We start from the raw sequence: 16,238 nt of genomic DNA, 5'->3' as shown, positions 1-16,238 counted from the left end.
TGACATTAAATTTAATCAAATTATGAAGGCAACATGTTCGCACAAAAACACCTCTAAGCGTTCCCTGAAAAAGATTTGTCCATGAAGGTGAAGGACGTTTCTAAAAAAGACAACACAACCATGTGGCCTGCAGTTCCACAACTGCAGAAACGTTATCTGGTCATAATCTGAATCAACTTGTTTGGAATTTGCAGTTCGTTACTATAGCACCACATATTAATGTAAGATAAAGTTCGAAATGTACTCTTGCCGATGTCTCTGTTTTTTGCATGTGGGCTATAACTGCCTCATACGACAGTAGAGTCACAGCTGATCAGTGAATCAGGAAATTTGGTCTTGGTTTTACGAGTGTCAAGTTGCCACAGATGTTTCCGTGGCTGGTGTAGAACTTGTATATATTTGTTTTCATTTCATTTCATTTCAAGTTTTTACATATATTTATTATATATAATTAGTTGTCAGTTTCATCAGTCAGTTATAACACAGTGTATTTCACCGGTTTTACCTACTAATTGCCCCATGGCCAGTAGGATCTGTTATGATCCATCATTCGGGAGCAGGTAAAAAAACATTAAATGGATGAGGTCCAATGGTCCTAGTTGTTGCAATCAATAGCATTGTCAGTGGGTTCGAATCGCAGAGGTAGTGTCCATGATTGCAGGGTATGTCAGCACAATATTATTCATTTGTACATGTATGATATTCTGATTACTGTTATCTAAATTTGATATAAATATTTGATTATTAAATTTGGTATAATATTGTAAGGTGGCTATTGTTCAAATGGGGCTTTAGTTGTGCAAATGCTGGTGTTGGTATGACAATTTGGGTGCCTGTTAAATATAGAGAGGTCCAAAGCCAAATTCTGCCAACTCTTTACGCGAGGGGAGTGACAGGATCTTTAGTTTGGGTCCTGTCTGCCTTACTCGGTGGTGGAACAGCTTGACCCACGATAGGGACTGTAAACGTGTAATGGATCTGCGGTAGGACCATTGCGTGGCGGCCCTTGCCTGCATCATTCACACTGTGCCCTTAAATCCCACAAAACATCTTTGCTTTAAATTTAAGTTAAGTTATATTTTCCTTCTATGGTAGGCTGACCATACTAGATATGTTGAACCTGATTCACTTATAAGTACCGTATTCGGCTAGTGAACAATCCCAATTAGCACCCCTTCCAATTGATCAATATGCACAAGATTTATTTATTCGCGTATAATACGCACTCATGTGTTATATGCACCCTTAATTATGGGCATTTAATTCTGGAAAAATATATCTGTCGTACATAAACATTTCAGGCTGTCAGTATAAACCACGAAATTTATCTTTCAACTCTGTTTTTTTCGCCAAAATAACATTCTAATAAGAGCCCCCTATTTCTAATTTTGAGAGCGCCCTGGACGAATTTGGCTTATTACGTCGAATACGGTAATACCTGTGAAGACCCAGGCTTAATAGATCTTCAGCAAACCATGCTTGCCCTAAAGAGTGACTATGCTTGTCGTAAGAGGCGACTAACAGGATCGGGTGGTCAGGCTTACTGACTTGGTTGATAGACGTCATTGTATCCCAATTGCGGGGATCGATGCTTATGATGTCAATCACTGGATTGTCTTGTCCAGACTCGAGTATTTACAGACTGCCCTAATATAGCAAGGATATTGCTGAGTGTGACGTCAAACAACAAACCAACAGCAACCATGGCAACACATGTTAATCACTTCAAGCTGTACATATGCTGTAACTGTGTCAGACTTCTGTCTGTGACAGTCTATGTCACCACTTGCACTGCAACTTAGTGAGTGAGTGAGTTGGGTTTAACGCCGCTTTTAACAGTATTCCAGTTATATCGCGGCATGTCAGCTTAATGTGGGAGGAAAGCCCGAAGTGATGCAGGTCTCAGACGTTTACCACTTCGTTGAAACCCACGAGCATGGGTATGGTGCTGACAAACCTAGAAACATAATCGTGGTGAACTGGGATTCGAACCGACAATCATAGGTTTCTGGCGTGCCCAAGGGATGCAACTCTGTACAGTGAATCTAGCGCCTTAGACGACTGGGCCACCCGTGCCCCCTGCAACTTACTGAAGCAATGTATTTTGTGTTGCTGCAGGTGTTACAGATGACAGGTGTTCCTTGTGATGGGGAATGATTGAGGGGGAACATGAGGAAGACGTAGACAACACCTGCTCCAGTAGTCCACGAGTATGGAAAATTTAAGGACAGAAATGTCCGGTGTTACCCTGGGCTGTGACAATGGTAACCATGGCGATCTGGAAAAAGAATTTACATGGAAGAAACCACTTGAACTGTTTTCTGAGAAGAAAGTGGTCAAGATGTGTGCCCCCATGGTCAGATACTCCAAGTAAGTATTTCAATCATACTGCTTTCTCTTTACAGTCTTTTAATCCAATCTGATACCTCACTTTATGTAGATATGAGGACACCTGCTAAGAATCCTTTATTCTCGATTCAGAAAGTTTGATTTTAAGACAAATGGAAACCCACACAGAACACAAATGTTTCTTCGATTATCTTCGCTTTGGGTGTGGATGCCATAGCGCTCAGAAACAACAGAGAAGGTACCGACGTTTACTACAATATCTGAAAAAAACATCGGACCTACTTAAGTCAAAGTTGGTCTGAGATTATTAAACAGTCATACATAACTGGATATTACATTTAAAGACAATCGATGCATGAATAAAAAATCTGTCTATTTAGCTATCACTATATTTCATCAACAACCAGACCTGTTCGTCACGGGTGGAATGAGCATTCATTAAAACAGCCATCTGCATAATGCTACCCCTGCGTCACAGGGCCATATGACACAGTTGAACCAATCAACTCAACTCGAAAGGTTGCACGGGAATCCCGCACGTTGAGACGCCCAACGATAACACCATATTCGTGCGTGCGTGATTCCCAATAATCTCATACCAACTTTGACTGGAGTAGGTCCGATAGTATTTCAGACATTGCAGTAAACGTCGGTACCTTAAATTACCTTCCAGACTATAACTGGTCTTATCGTAAGTGGGAAACATGTATACATACAATTACCTCACATCTCAAGGTGGAATCATGGGCATAAGAACTGTTATCCAATGTATTGATGTGTCATCCTCGTGTTCTCAGGCTCCCCTTCCGGCTGCTGGTCAGGAAGTACGACTGCGACGTGGCCTTCACCCCCATGATCATCTCTGACAGTTTCATACAGTCCCAGAAGGCCAGGGACAGTGACTTCACAACGTGTCAACGTAAGTCTCAGTGACAAATTATTTTACCATTTAGAACCTATATTAGAAACTTGAAATGTCAACACAACAGACACGTGAAGATCCGGGGTAGAATAGGTCTCCAGCAACCCATGCTTGCCGTAAAGATCCGGGGTAGAATAGGTCTTCAGCAACCCATGCTTGCCGTAAAAGGCGACTATGCTTGTCGTATCAGACGACTAACGGGATCGGGTGGTTAGACTCGCTGACTTGGTTGATGCATGTCATCATATCCAAATTGCGTGCATCGATGCTCATGATGTCAATCACTGGGTTGTTTGGTCCAGACACGATTATTTAAGACCGCCGTCATAGAGCTGGAATATTGCTGAGTGTGGTGTTAAACACAAACAAACAAACAAACAAACAAACAAACAACCAACCCAACAGATAAACTTCACTGAAGCCTGTCTATTGTTAACATGATGTGTTGTTATCAATTTTCGATGTTGTGGACAATGGATGACATCATATGTTGTTTTCGAGAAGACGTCAGTGTGACGTTATATCCCATGTGCTTTATCCCATCATGACACTTAAGGGGGCAGTCGGGTAGCCTAGTGGCTAAAGTGTTCGCTCGTAACACCGAAAATCCGAGTTCGACTCCCCAGATGGGTACAATGTGTGAAGCCCATTTCTGATGTCCCCCATCGTGATATTGCTGGAATATTATAAAGTGAACACAATTTATGGATAACAACTTTATTTACTATACAGACTACATTTTGGTATAGCTCCTTATGCCGTGCTTGACAACTGCATACAGATCTATACCTAAACATCGCCTTTACTGTTAAGGAAGTTGTAATCCATAAATTGTGTCTACTTTGTCGTCGGTCTACTTCTAAGTAATGCCGATCAAACAATGCTGGAATAATACTAAAAGCTTTGTAAAACCATACTCTCACTCACTCACTCACTCACTCACTCTCTCACTCATGACACTCGACCTTTTGACCCTTAATGATAACATGTTGCTGTCGTGAGTGCATTGTGGACGGAGGATGTGACAATGTTGGCAAGAGGTCTCATTTTCTACTCGGGTGACGAATATCGTCTGCGAGGTTGAAATTTAACACACATGATCGATACACGTGATGTCACCCTTTCCACAAGCAATTGCTCGTACATGATGTCAGTTCATTTAAGTGCATATAAGTGGAAGTATTAATACTGTCATTGCATCCTCGATTATCCATTGTATTATCATGATTATATCTCCATTATACTTTGATAAATTCACAGGATGTTAGGGCTGCAACGATACACCTAGGTCACGATACGATACGTATCTCGATACTTACATCATGATTCGATACGTATCTCGATACGCTACAATACACATAGTGACAAGAGAAGACAAGAGATAAATGAATAAAACTTAGTTTATTAAAATGAAAAATTAAATAAAAGTGAATGAATGTTCATGAGTCATAAAACATATATATACTGCAATGAGTATTTTAACTTAATGAATCATCTGCCATTTGGTAGATAAGTACCAGTAACTTGCCATTTTCATAGTAAGTCCCCGGTGGTTTCTCTAGCAAAGGACAAGTGCCTGCTTTTTCCGACCTGTTGGAGTAAGGGACCGCTCAGCCTATCAGAAATCTTGAACTGCTTCTGATATACAATGCTAGAATAGCTGCTGTGTTTTCGAAGACTCGATTCGAATTTGAAATTCATTAAAACACATTTTAAACGTATCTGGGATAAAAGTTTATTGAAAAAAACATATCATAAAAAATCTAGATAAAGCACCTGACAAATCGTGCAGGTATCGTATGGAGTGAATCGCGATGCATCTGTGTCCCGGGATACCGTTTCAGCCCTACAGGACTCATTCTCCGAATGTGCCATCGCCACTTTGCCACTTCTATCAATCCTTTCTAAATCTGAGCACAGGACTACTCACGCTTTCGAGAGTAAGTTGAATGAGTGCAATCCGTATTGCCCTGACAGTCGAACCAGAATCTTCACTGGGCTATCACGGCGAATAAGCCCAGGGTATTAATCAACATAGAGATATAATACACTTGACCACTGAGGATGATCTCACTGAGTGTGTTTTGCAGGTGACCGCCCCCTGATTGTACAGTTTGCTGCAAGTAAACCCAAAGATTTTGCTGATGCTGCAGAAGTCGTTTCCCCGTATGTATTAATGTTGAGTGTGTGTCAAGGTGCCACTGTGTACCGTCTGTAGATGTTAAACAGAACACTTCATAAGGCACAAGTGCTGTCATGTACCCTGTTTGATGTGCAGTGTGGTGCACATTTAAAGGGGGACTCCCACATGGTGCATGTGCACCAAATGCAGCAGCACATTTAAAGGGGGACTCCAGCATGGTGCATGTGCACCAAATGCAGAGCACATTTAAAGGGGGACTCCAGGGTGAACATATCGAGTCCAGGTCTCGACCTGATAGTTAATGTATGTTATCCTGAATCTGTTACCCAAAACTGTTAAAATAATTGTCATGTTTGGAATGATGGGGATGGGCGGGTTCTTACACTTTGTACGAGATTGACCCATTTTGAAATTTGAAGTGACTTGAAGATACAAGACTGACTGTCGAGTCAGATTTCTGTAGAAATGAATTACCTTTTTTGATCATACAACAAGTCATACAGAAGTACAACAGTGTTATAACTTCTATAAGCGGGGGGGGGGAGGGGGGGCACGGGTGGCCAAGTCATCTAAGGCGCCGCGATTCGCTGAGCAGAGTTGTGTCCCTTGGCCACGCCAGAAACCTACGATTGTGGGTTCGAGTCCCGGTTCGCCCCGATTATGTTTCTAGGTTTGTCAGCACCATACCCGTGCTCGTGGGTTTCACCGAAGTGGTAAACGTCTGAGACCTGCATCACTTCGGGCTTTCCTCCAATATTAAGCTGACACGCCGTGATATAACTGTAATACTGTTAAAAGCGGCATTAAACCCAACTCACTCACTCACTGTATATGTGGGAGATAAAACAGTCATAATATCACAAACAATCCACTCCAGATTAGTCTGCTGTGTTCACAGAAACTGACCAATCAAAATCAAGTATTTAACAGAATTAAGGTAGAATCATTTATCAAATGAGGCATTAGCCTTCTTTTTATATCTGGTGATTCATAAGAGTCATGGTAATATGTTGAATATGTGTGATTTTTGAAAAGATATTTTTTTCTTATATTTGAAGGTATTTTAACTTTTTAATATACATGTAATATTACTTTCAATGCAATAATGTTAAACTAAACATTAACTGACTAAGGTCTCCCCCACTTTATCGGTCTTGCTGTCAGTGAAACAAAACACAACAATAGTTACGACTACCTTATATCTGGAAATTAATGCGTCTCCAAAAGAACCGCTGGCCCCTAGCCAAAAATGTGACTCAATATGAATGCGACACACCCTCCTCTCAAGCATCAGTGGATTTATATCTAAACAAAATGTCCTCTGTCAGGTTTACAGGAGAATCCTCACCTTAATCCAACCTTACATTGATCCAATCACACACCAAATAGCACCGATTATTAGCGCTGAGTAGAGTACTTCCGCTAAAACAATACATGAGCGCTGGCTCGTGTCGGCCTTTGATGCAGTCACAAAGAGCAAAGACACTGTGTTGTATGGGTGGCATCTGTCTGGACTTGCAGGTGTGATCACTGATGACATGAGTGAGTAGAACGCTTGTCTCGACCTCAGCAGTGACAATTCACAGGATGTAATTAGTGTTTTATATACATTGTTTATATACTTATTACAAGTGCTGCTCATTAAACAGTGATGTGGAATACATAGTTGTTTGTTTTCAGCGTATGTCTAAGTTGGTATTTCTGCTATCCAAATGTCTTATTGTTGATATAAATGCGATGTTTAATAATGCAAGCAAAGACACTCGCATTTTTCACATTTAATTCACGCTCGCGTTAATTTCAAGATTTACAGTATATAGCATCATTACTTTCGAAATGTTTAGTTCCAGAGTAGGATTTTGTATTGACCTTTGCTGCAGACTTGGTGCCGAATATCAGACTCTGATCAGATGTAGATAATTCCCTGGATATGGACTAGTTCCTATATGCCTGGGTGGACGTAACAAAGCACCTTACAAGACAGGCTTCGGAAGCTGGATGCTGTTTTTCGTGGTTTTAGTGCGGGGTCAGGAACAAATTTCCTTGGTCACTCCGACCGCCTCCGTGGTCTAGAGCGTCCCACCGGAGAGCGGAAGGTCCGGGGTTTGATCCCCGACCGCGTCATACCAAAAGACGTTTAAAGATGTTACTTGTTGTTACCCTGTCTGAGGCTCGGCATTAAGGGGCTAAAACAAGGACTGGTCGGCTCGGAGTCAGTATACTGTGTCTGAGTGGTGTATTCATGTTAAACTGCGGCATGGTATCTCAGTGAGCTAGCACTATAAATCGTCATCAGTCCGGCCTAGTACAAGCAGCCACACACATACATACACGTACATGCACGTCGCTATATAAGTGCAATAATCTTGGACGCGACGTTAAACCCCATTTCACCTCACCTCACTATGGTCACTCCTCAAATGATGCCTCTCCCTCCCAACTGTTGTGCATCTTTCAGTGGGAATAACTGACAGGAAAGTAGTCTGTGTCTGAGTAAACAACAGTAAGAACACTTTAATTGCAAGGCAGAACTTAATCAAACTTTTGTTGAATAATAAAACTGAAATTTATGGAGATCTGTCTTGAGCTCAGTTCGTGACTAGTAGTATGCTTTACATCTTCACAGAAAACAGACCAGTGTTGAGGTGTGTGCGTGTGAAGCGACACAATGTGAAGAACCTGTCACAGTTGCAGTTGACTGACAAAAGTTGGGTCCAGGGAACCTCAATAATTATTTTTAGGGTCCTTGCAGGCAATATAAGGGTCCTGTTAAGTAACGAAATGGCATAGTGTACCATATTTTCTTGAGTATAGTGCGCACCTGAGTATAATGCGCACCCCATCTAGCAGATTCAGTATTTTGAAAAAATAGAAATTTGAATATTATGGGCAGAAACAATAATACACCGTACAACTTCAGCGAATTCCGGTAAATGAACGGTGATAAGAAACTTGGTCAGAACAAATTTGAATATTGATCTACCATTTAGATTGTATTTTTTTGTTCTATAAGGCATTGTTTTACATCCAGGGATTAAGATTACCCTGTGTATTTTCTCGTAAACCAAGCCGGAAACAGCAATCAGCTGTACACACGTTTTCTTAGATTCTTGGAATCTACCGGTGATTCGGCACCCGACATTTTGATACCGTATATCGCTGTGTATAAGGCAATTTTTCCGTACCTCAAATTAGGGGGCATTCAAGGGGGGTCGTCTTATACACAGGGTTGAAGTGTTTTGATGTTTTTTTCCCCAGCACAAAGACATTACTGTGAGCACGTAACACCGGAAATAACATGTCAACAAATCTGTACTGGAGTACGCAAACTGGTCATGTAATTACACTGTCTGGTTATAAGAAATGTTCATCATATATCTGGAATTATGTTTGTAATCTATTTTTTAAATTTTATGCAATATTTTTTATATTCGCCTCTAGTGGGGTCGCTTCATAGATGCCGATTTACAGTAATAACTTTAGAACCTGGAATGAATCAATGATCATGTGCACAGTGGTCATGATTGAGGATGAAATAACAGACACCCATAATTGCTGTTGCTGTACTGTATCATAAATCTTTGTGCATCTTTCAGGATGCAGTTTATTTGTTCTCTGCATCCATTCTTCACATATGTCAGAGCTCCAGATATCTTTTTGAGCCATTGAGTTTTTACTCTAGGGTTTCTATTTTAATTGGGTTATGACATTTTTCTTTGGGTAACTGATATATTTTCACTCATCTATTCATCACAGCATGATTTTAAAAAAAATAATGAAATAATGTTTAAGATGTATATTACTGTCCTAAGTAGAGGCTTGACTTGGAAAGTAAATTAGCTCGTAATTGTGTCGCAAATTAACTCTGTTGTACGCATGCTGAAAACATTTTATCGGTATTTACGCTTGCTGTTTTCAAACAATTGCGTTTTCCATTTAATGCATGCGTTTCTGTACGCAAGGTAAATGAAAGTAATTGGGTTTTGAATAGTTTGGTTTTTTTTTAATGCAAATACGCAGTTTATCTGTAACTCTGCTTATGTGCATCCTATAAAACTCTGCAGTCACCATGCTTTTGAGTATAAGAGCACTTCTATACTGACTTGGATCTGCTGTGTTTAAGTATAACGTTACTGTGATGGTTTTCTATTCAAGATATGCCGATGGTGTTGATCTCAACTGTGGCTGTCCTCAAAGGTAAATATGTGTGGATTCCATGTGTGGCAGACGAAAGGTGCATGACCTGCCTGCTGTTTATTCTGATTCAATTAATTGTTTGTTTTGCAAGCTACATTCAGTCGAGATGTTGTGGTTTTCATAATCATATTATATTCCCTGCTACACTTAATGTTGGCACGGATCATGTTTATGCTTTCAAGGAATAAATTACCGTATTCAACGTAATAAGTGCCCACGGCGATATTTGCTAATATATTGGCTAGTGAACAATCCCAATTAGCACCCCTTCCGATTGATCAATGTACACAAGACTTATTTATTCGTGTATAATACGCACTCGTGTGTTATATGCACCCTTAATTATAGGCAATTAAAATCTGGAAAAATTTATCTGTCGTATATGAACATTTCAGGCCGTCAGCATAAACCACGAAATTAACAATCTTTCAACTCTGTCTTTTTTACCAAAATAATATTCTAATAAGAGCCCCCTATTTCTAATTTTGAGAACACTCTGGGCACTTATTACGTCGAATATGGTACTTCTAACTGGATGAGGGCTGACAATGTGATTAGGAGTAATATGTTTTAAGCTGTCCTGTTACAATCATTAAAGTTTCATGTGTTTGTGTTCTTCCAACTTCTAAATGTCTATCAAAGACCTGTGTGACATTGTTCTCCTCCAGATGGGCGATGGCTGATGGCTACGGAGCCTGCCTCATCAACAAACCCGAGCTGATGTGTGACATCGTGAAGGAAGCAAGAGCCAGGGTACCTCAGGAAGAATTTACAGTGTCAGTGAAGATACGAATCCATAAAAATATCAGGTAATTTGAGGAGTTGTTGTCTGTCCGCACTTAAACCCACAATGCACATGGAACTGTGTGTCGTGTCATACCAAGTCATACACTGTCATTCATGTGTAAGAAGTTACTCAATACCTTGTGGGGAATATGACAACCTAAATTCATCCTTCTTGATAGTGTGGTTTTCCGATATTTTGGAAACAAAATATTGGTGTTGTTGGTATTAATAATGTGTTGTCGGGTGGATGATGAAAGGAGAAAAAAAGTTTGATTTATTGTGAGATTTGAGTGCATGCCAGAGTGTTCCTTCCATTCACTCCCTACAGTTGTAAATAATATTGTTATGATAAAATATGTATTTCAAATATTACTTTGTATTCATGAATCAATTGTACATATATCAACTTGTTCTCGTCGCTATATGGATGAAATATGCCTATGAGGCATAATATTTTAATTCACTCACTCACTACATGCACTCCTCTTTTATAGACTGGTTTTAGTCTCCGTAAACAATAAACTCATCTGTAGAGTTCAGTTGAGATAGGGGTGCACGGGTGTCCCAGTCGTCTAAGGCGACGCAATTCGCTGTGCAGAGTTGCGTCCCTTGAACACTCCAGAAACCTCTGATTGTGGGTTCGAATGCCAGTTCGCCCCTATTATGTTTCTAGGTTTGTCAGCACCATACCCGTGCTCGTGGGTTTCACCGAAGTGGTAAACATCTGAGACCTGCATCACTTCGGGCTTTCCTCCCACATTAAGCTGACACGCCGTGATATAACTGGAATACTGTTAAAAGCAGAGTTAAACCAACTCACTCACTCACTCACTCAGTTGAGACAGCTAGCAAATGATTAGGTTCTGCATAATGGCAAGTTTGGATTGCTTCTAATTGGAAGTTTATATCGACCATCGTGACCACGTACATGGTTGTTGGTCACGGACCCGCCTGGGATATACCTGCTGGGTTTTACCTTGATTTTCAAAAGTCGGGATCCAGGAGTCCTTGTAAGCAATATGATGCAGAGCTCCAGATAAGCTGCGTATCTGCGTGAAATACGCATCAGAAATGCAGAAATACGCAGTAAAATAAAATCCAAGCATATCAAATACGCAATGAACTTTACAGATACACTACAAAAATGAAACTTGTGCTTGTCATCAAAATATTGTGAAGTAACTCTGCGTATTCGATTAGCAAATCAGCAACTTATTTTGAAATTATAAACGGGCATTCCGTCAACCTTGCCAAACTCCACGATGACAGTTACATCATGATCATTTGCCATCACACTTTCTTGTGGAAGTATCGTGGTATTTTTGGGTCCTATAAAGCTCTCGAACCCATACAACACCAGTTTGCAGGGACTAGATGAATAGTGTTTTTAAATATTTAACTTAAATACCAACATGTGTAAAAACTAGTGGGTAACAGAAATTTGAATACCAAGATAGAATCACTGATACCCAGTGATTTTAAAATGCATGGGTAAAATACCCACAACACCAAAAGCTTATCTGGAGCTCTGATGAGGGTCCTGTGAAGTAATGGAATGATGTAGTGTACTGTATCTTTAGATAATTACTTTAGAGCCTGGACAGAATCAATGATCATGTGGACAGTGGTCATGATTGAGGATGAAATAACAGACACCCATAACTGCTCTTGATGTGATGTAGGTAGAATGAATGTTATTATGCATCCCTCGGGAGTTTGGACGCAGTATATAATTTTTCTGCTTCTCTACATTTGTGTGTCTCGTTAAACCTTGTGCCTTCCTTCCCAGGGATACAGTGGACCTCTGTCAGAAGGTTGAGAGAGCCGGGGCCTCGTTCATATCCGTCCATGGTCGTACGAAGGATGAACGCTGCCAACCTGTCCACTACGACGCCATCAGGACCATCAAGGAGAGCGTCAACATACCTGTGGTTGCCAATGGCGACATCAAGTCCATGGATGATGTGTTAGATGTCTGTGACAAGACAGGAGTAGATGGTGAGTTGATGTTTAAGACTAGACAGGAGTAGATTGTGAGTTGATGTTTGTGACAAGACAGGAGTAGATGGTGAGTTGATGTTTGTGACAAGACAGGAGTAGATGGTGAGTTGATGTTTAAGACTAGACAGGAGTAGATTGTGAGTTGATGTTTGTTACAAGACAGGAGTAGATGGTGAGTTGATGTCTGGGCCAAGACAGGAGTAGATGGTGAGTTGATGTCTGCTGACAAGACAGGGGTAGATTGTGAGTTGATGTCTGTGACAGGACAGTAGATGGTGAGTTGATGTCTGTTACAAGACAGTAGATGGTGAGTTGATGTCTGTGACAGGAGTAGATGGTGAGTTGATGTCTATGACAGGAGTAGATTGTGAGTTGATGTCTGTTACAAGACAGTAGATGGTGAGTTGATGTCTGTTACAAGACAGGAGTAGATGGTGAGTTGTTTGTGACAAGACAGGAGTAGATGGTGAGTTGATGTCTGTTACAAGACAGTAGATGGTGAGTTGTTTGTGACAAGACAGGAGTAGATGGTGAGTTGATGTATGTGACAAGACAGGAGTAGATGGTGAGTTGTTTGTGACAAGACAGGGGTAGATGGTGAGTTGATGTCTGTGACAGGAGTAGATGGTGAGTTGATGTCTGTGACAGGATAGGAGTAGATGGTGAGTTGTTTGTGACAAGACAGGAGTAGATGGTGAGTTGTTTGTGACAAGACAGGAGTAGATGGTGAGTTGTTTGTGACAAGACAGGAGTAGATGGTGAGTTGATGTCTGTGACAGGAGTAGATGGTGAGTTGATGTCTGTAACAGGAGTAGATGGTGAGTTGATATCTGTGACAGGAGTAGATGGTGAGTTGATGTCTGTGACAGGAGTAGATGGTGAGATAATGTCTGTTACAAGACAGTAGATTGTGAGTTGATGTCTGTGACAAGACAGGAGTAGATGGTGAGTTGTTTGTGACAGGAGTAGATGGTGAGTTGATGTCTGTGACAGGAGTAGATGGTGAGTTCATGTCTGTGACAGGAGTAGATGGTGAGATGATGTCTGTTACAAGACAGGAGTAGATGGTGAGTTGATGTCTGTGACAGGAGTAGATGGTGAGTTGATGTCTGTGACAGGAGTAGATGGTGAGTTGATGTCTGTGACAGGAGTAGATGGTGAGTTGATGTATGTGACAGGAGTAGATAGTGAGATGATGTCTGTTACAAGACAGGAGTAGATGGTGAGTTGATGTCTGTGACAGGAGTAGATGGTGAGTTGATGTCTGTGACAGGAGTAGATGGTGAGTTGATGTCTGTGACAGGAGTAGATGGTGAGTTGATGTCTGTGACAAGACAGTAGATGGTGAGTTGATGTCTGTGACAAGACAGGAGTAGATTGTGATTTGGTGTTTGTGATGTGATGATGTTGTGATGTTGATGTTGAAAATGTTGTTGCGATGCTGTTGCAGGTGTGATGTCGGCGCGGGGCATGCTGTCTAACCCCGCCATGTATGCCGGCCACAAGGAGACCCCCCTGCAGTGTGTCAGGGAGTGGGTAGGTGTCCTCGTCTCACTGTCATGGTTGCCGTCTCCTATATGGAATATGTTGCTAAAGTCCCGAACGTGCTAAAGATCCTCAGTAGGATAATGCTGTTGTTCATCTCGGTGATGTCTGGCCTCCATCTGTACTCTAATGAAACACATATTACTCTCTCAGATACATTTGCTCATGATGTCAATCACTGGATTGTCCTGTCCAGACTCGATTATTTACAGACCGCCGTTATATAGCTGGAATATTGCTGAGTGTGGCGTTAGACAACAAACAAACAAACAAACAAACAAGCAAACAAACAAACAAACATTTACTCACTTGTTGCATCCCTTAGGATGTTTCTCGTCTTTAAGGGAAATACATTTCTCAGCGGGTGATTAAATCCCTTTTACCCCGCCACGAGCAAATCAGGCTGAACTATTTTTGCTGAGAGGCAGAATAAATCCCTCAACCCCACTTCCAAGCAAAAGGCTGTGCATTTTTTCCGAGTCAATGTAAGTCACGTGATATAACACAAGTTACCTCATCTCAATCAAACAGCTGCTTTCTATCAAATTTTAGTTTGTTTTCATTCTTTTTCAATGTCATTTTAAAACATGTCGGTAAGATAAGTTTGAGCCGGAGGCGAGTGGTATAAAACCTAACGAGGGACGCATAAAACCCCATGTACCCCTCGTGATGCTGCTGCAACTTACAGTGTCTGCTTGTAGGTGGACCTGGGGCTGAGTCTGGGAGCACCGTTCTCCAACTTCCACCACCACCTCATGTACATGCTTGAGCAGAACCTGTGTCGGGCGGAGCGGCGCTACTTCAACTCCCTCACCAGCATGTCATCCGTCCTCGACTTCCTCAACACCAACTACAGCGTCTCCTGACACCAGCTACATCTGGCACTACTACGGGTTCTGGCACTACTACGGGTTCTGGCATCAGGCTTCTCACGTCATCCACAGCGGGTCCAAGAACAACTATCCCAGGTCCAGAAGCTGACTACCATGGGCTTTGACACCAACTGTGGCGCCACCAGACAACCACTGTGGACACCATCCTGTATTTTGATAACTGGTGTCGGAAGTGCACCATAGTTTCCTCCCATTGTTCAGGGTAATGACCGAGGACTTGAATCGAAAACACTGTAAACTTGAAATTAATTCATTCTGGAGAGTAGTAGCGTAGCACCAGAATATAAAACTGTTCAGGTCATTGTTAATCAGCCACTATTCAGATTGTCTACATTGTGACAGAGAGTCAGCCCTCGCCACTCTTAATAGAATGACGAAATATTGATTGATTAATTAATGAAGATAGCTTCCTGTGTGCAAATACCTAAGAAGTGATAAAAAAATATCTCCTTCACAACTGTAAGTAATATGCCATATCGTGGGAATGGCTGCTTTTCACTCTATAATTATTAGCACACATGCAGCGACCTTCGTTTGGACGTAATGTTTGGGGTTGAATGGATCAAGGGAATTATGTATCTTGTATAATGTATAGATGCATATGATTTAAACGAATCATTACTATTTCATAGTCATTCATATACACATGCTCACGATATAGTCAGAATTGTACAATAGACATGAATAGATTTCTCATGAATATGGAAAGGGCTTTGTTGATTTTATGATTGTATGGTTGTAGACTAGAAGGATGTATGGCAGATTTTGGGTGTTAGGGCTGGGACGAGTCTAAATTTACTATCGAGTCCCCATACCCCTATTTCCCTACCTTACCCGGATACCCGCTCTCAATTAAGAGATAGGTACAAAATCACCATACTGTGAAAAATGTATTTAGATGTAAACGTCTTAGTTAAACGATTTGGTCATGCATACACTGAAGTTGACAGAAGTTGTATATTTATTCAAACATGAAAGTCAGAAGGAATGTGTGCATAGTCAGAAAGAAATGCGAACATTAGTACTTGTAGTGTAACCATGGAGTTTTAGATAATTGTTGTCGTTAAACAATATATCATGTGACTAACTGGGTAGTCCTGTGGGTACTACTCGATACTCCCCCGCCCCGTGTATTCGAGCTACCCCTCACAGCCCTATCGGGTATCGTCACTGACATAAGATCATTCTATTGTACACATTTTAAAAACATTGTTTTTTTTTATCAACTTCACTGCTATTTATGTTCTGTTTTCATGTATAAATGCTTATATGTTATACAGACAGTGTGTGAGTGAGTGAGTGAGTTGGGTTTAACGCTGGTTTTAACAGTATTCCAGTTATATCACGGCGTGTCAGCTTAATGTGGGAGGAAAGCCCGAAGTGATGCAGGTCTCAGACATTT

The 16,238-nt window shown here is 41.1% G+C and overlaps 1 protein-coding gene across 1 annotated transcript; it reads left to right on the top strand.

Moving 5' to 3' along the window:
• Positions 1 to 98: 98 nt before the first annotated feature.
• Positions 99 to 15,503, top strand: LOC139445300 (tRNA-dihydrouridine(20a/20b) synthase [NAD(P)+]-like). The gene is made up of 9 exons (XM_071226427.1): positions 99 to 221; positions 2,119 to 2,370; positions 3,147 to 3,268; positions 5,362 to 5,437; positions 9,570 to 9,611; positions 10,280 to 10,420; positions 12,187 to 12,395; positions 13,849 to 13,934; positions 14,645 to 15,503. The coding sequence occupies exons 2-9, from the start codon at positions 2,213 to 2,215 to the stop codon at positions 14,807 to 14,809; spliced, it is 999 nt and encodes a 332-aa protein (XP_071082528.1). The 5' UTR covers positions 99 to 221; positions 2,119 to 2,212; the 3' UTR covers positions 14,810 to 15,503.
• The last annotated feature ends 735 nt before the right edge of the window (positions 15,504 to 16,238 follow it).

Source organism: Haliotis cracherodii, unplaced genomic scaffold (genome assembly GCF_022045235.1).
Source record: "Haliotis cracherodii isolate W230 unplaced genomic scaffold, xgHalCrac1.p SCAF_6, whole genome shotgun sequence".
Classification (NCBI taxonomy): Eukaryota; Metazoa; Mollusca; class Gastropoda; order Lepetellida; family Haliotidae; genus Haliotis; species Haliotis cracherodii.
This window is presented reverse-complemented; position numbering and strand designations above follow the sequence as displayed.

Bases quoted from the DNA above. Each gene is read 5' to 3' on its own strand.
- LOC139445300 (XM_071226427.1), top strand. From the start codon at position 2,213: ATGGAAAATTTAAGGACAGAAATGTCCGGTGTTACCCTGGGCTGTGAC. The intron at 9,612-10,279 runs GTAAATATGTGT...GTTCTCCTCCAG, and splicing joins AACTGTGGCTGTCCTCAAAG to ATGGGCGATGGCTGATGGCT. The intron at 13,935-14,644 runs GTAGGTGTCCTC...GTCTGCTTGTAG, and splicing joins TGCAGTGTGTCAGGGAGTGG to GTGGACCTGGGGCTGAGTCT.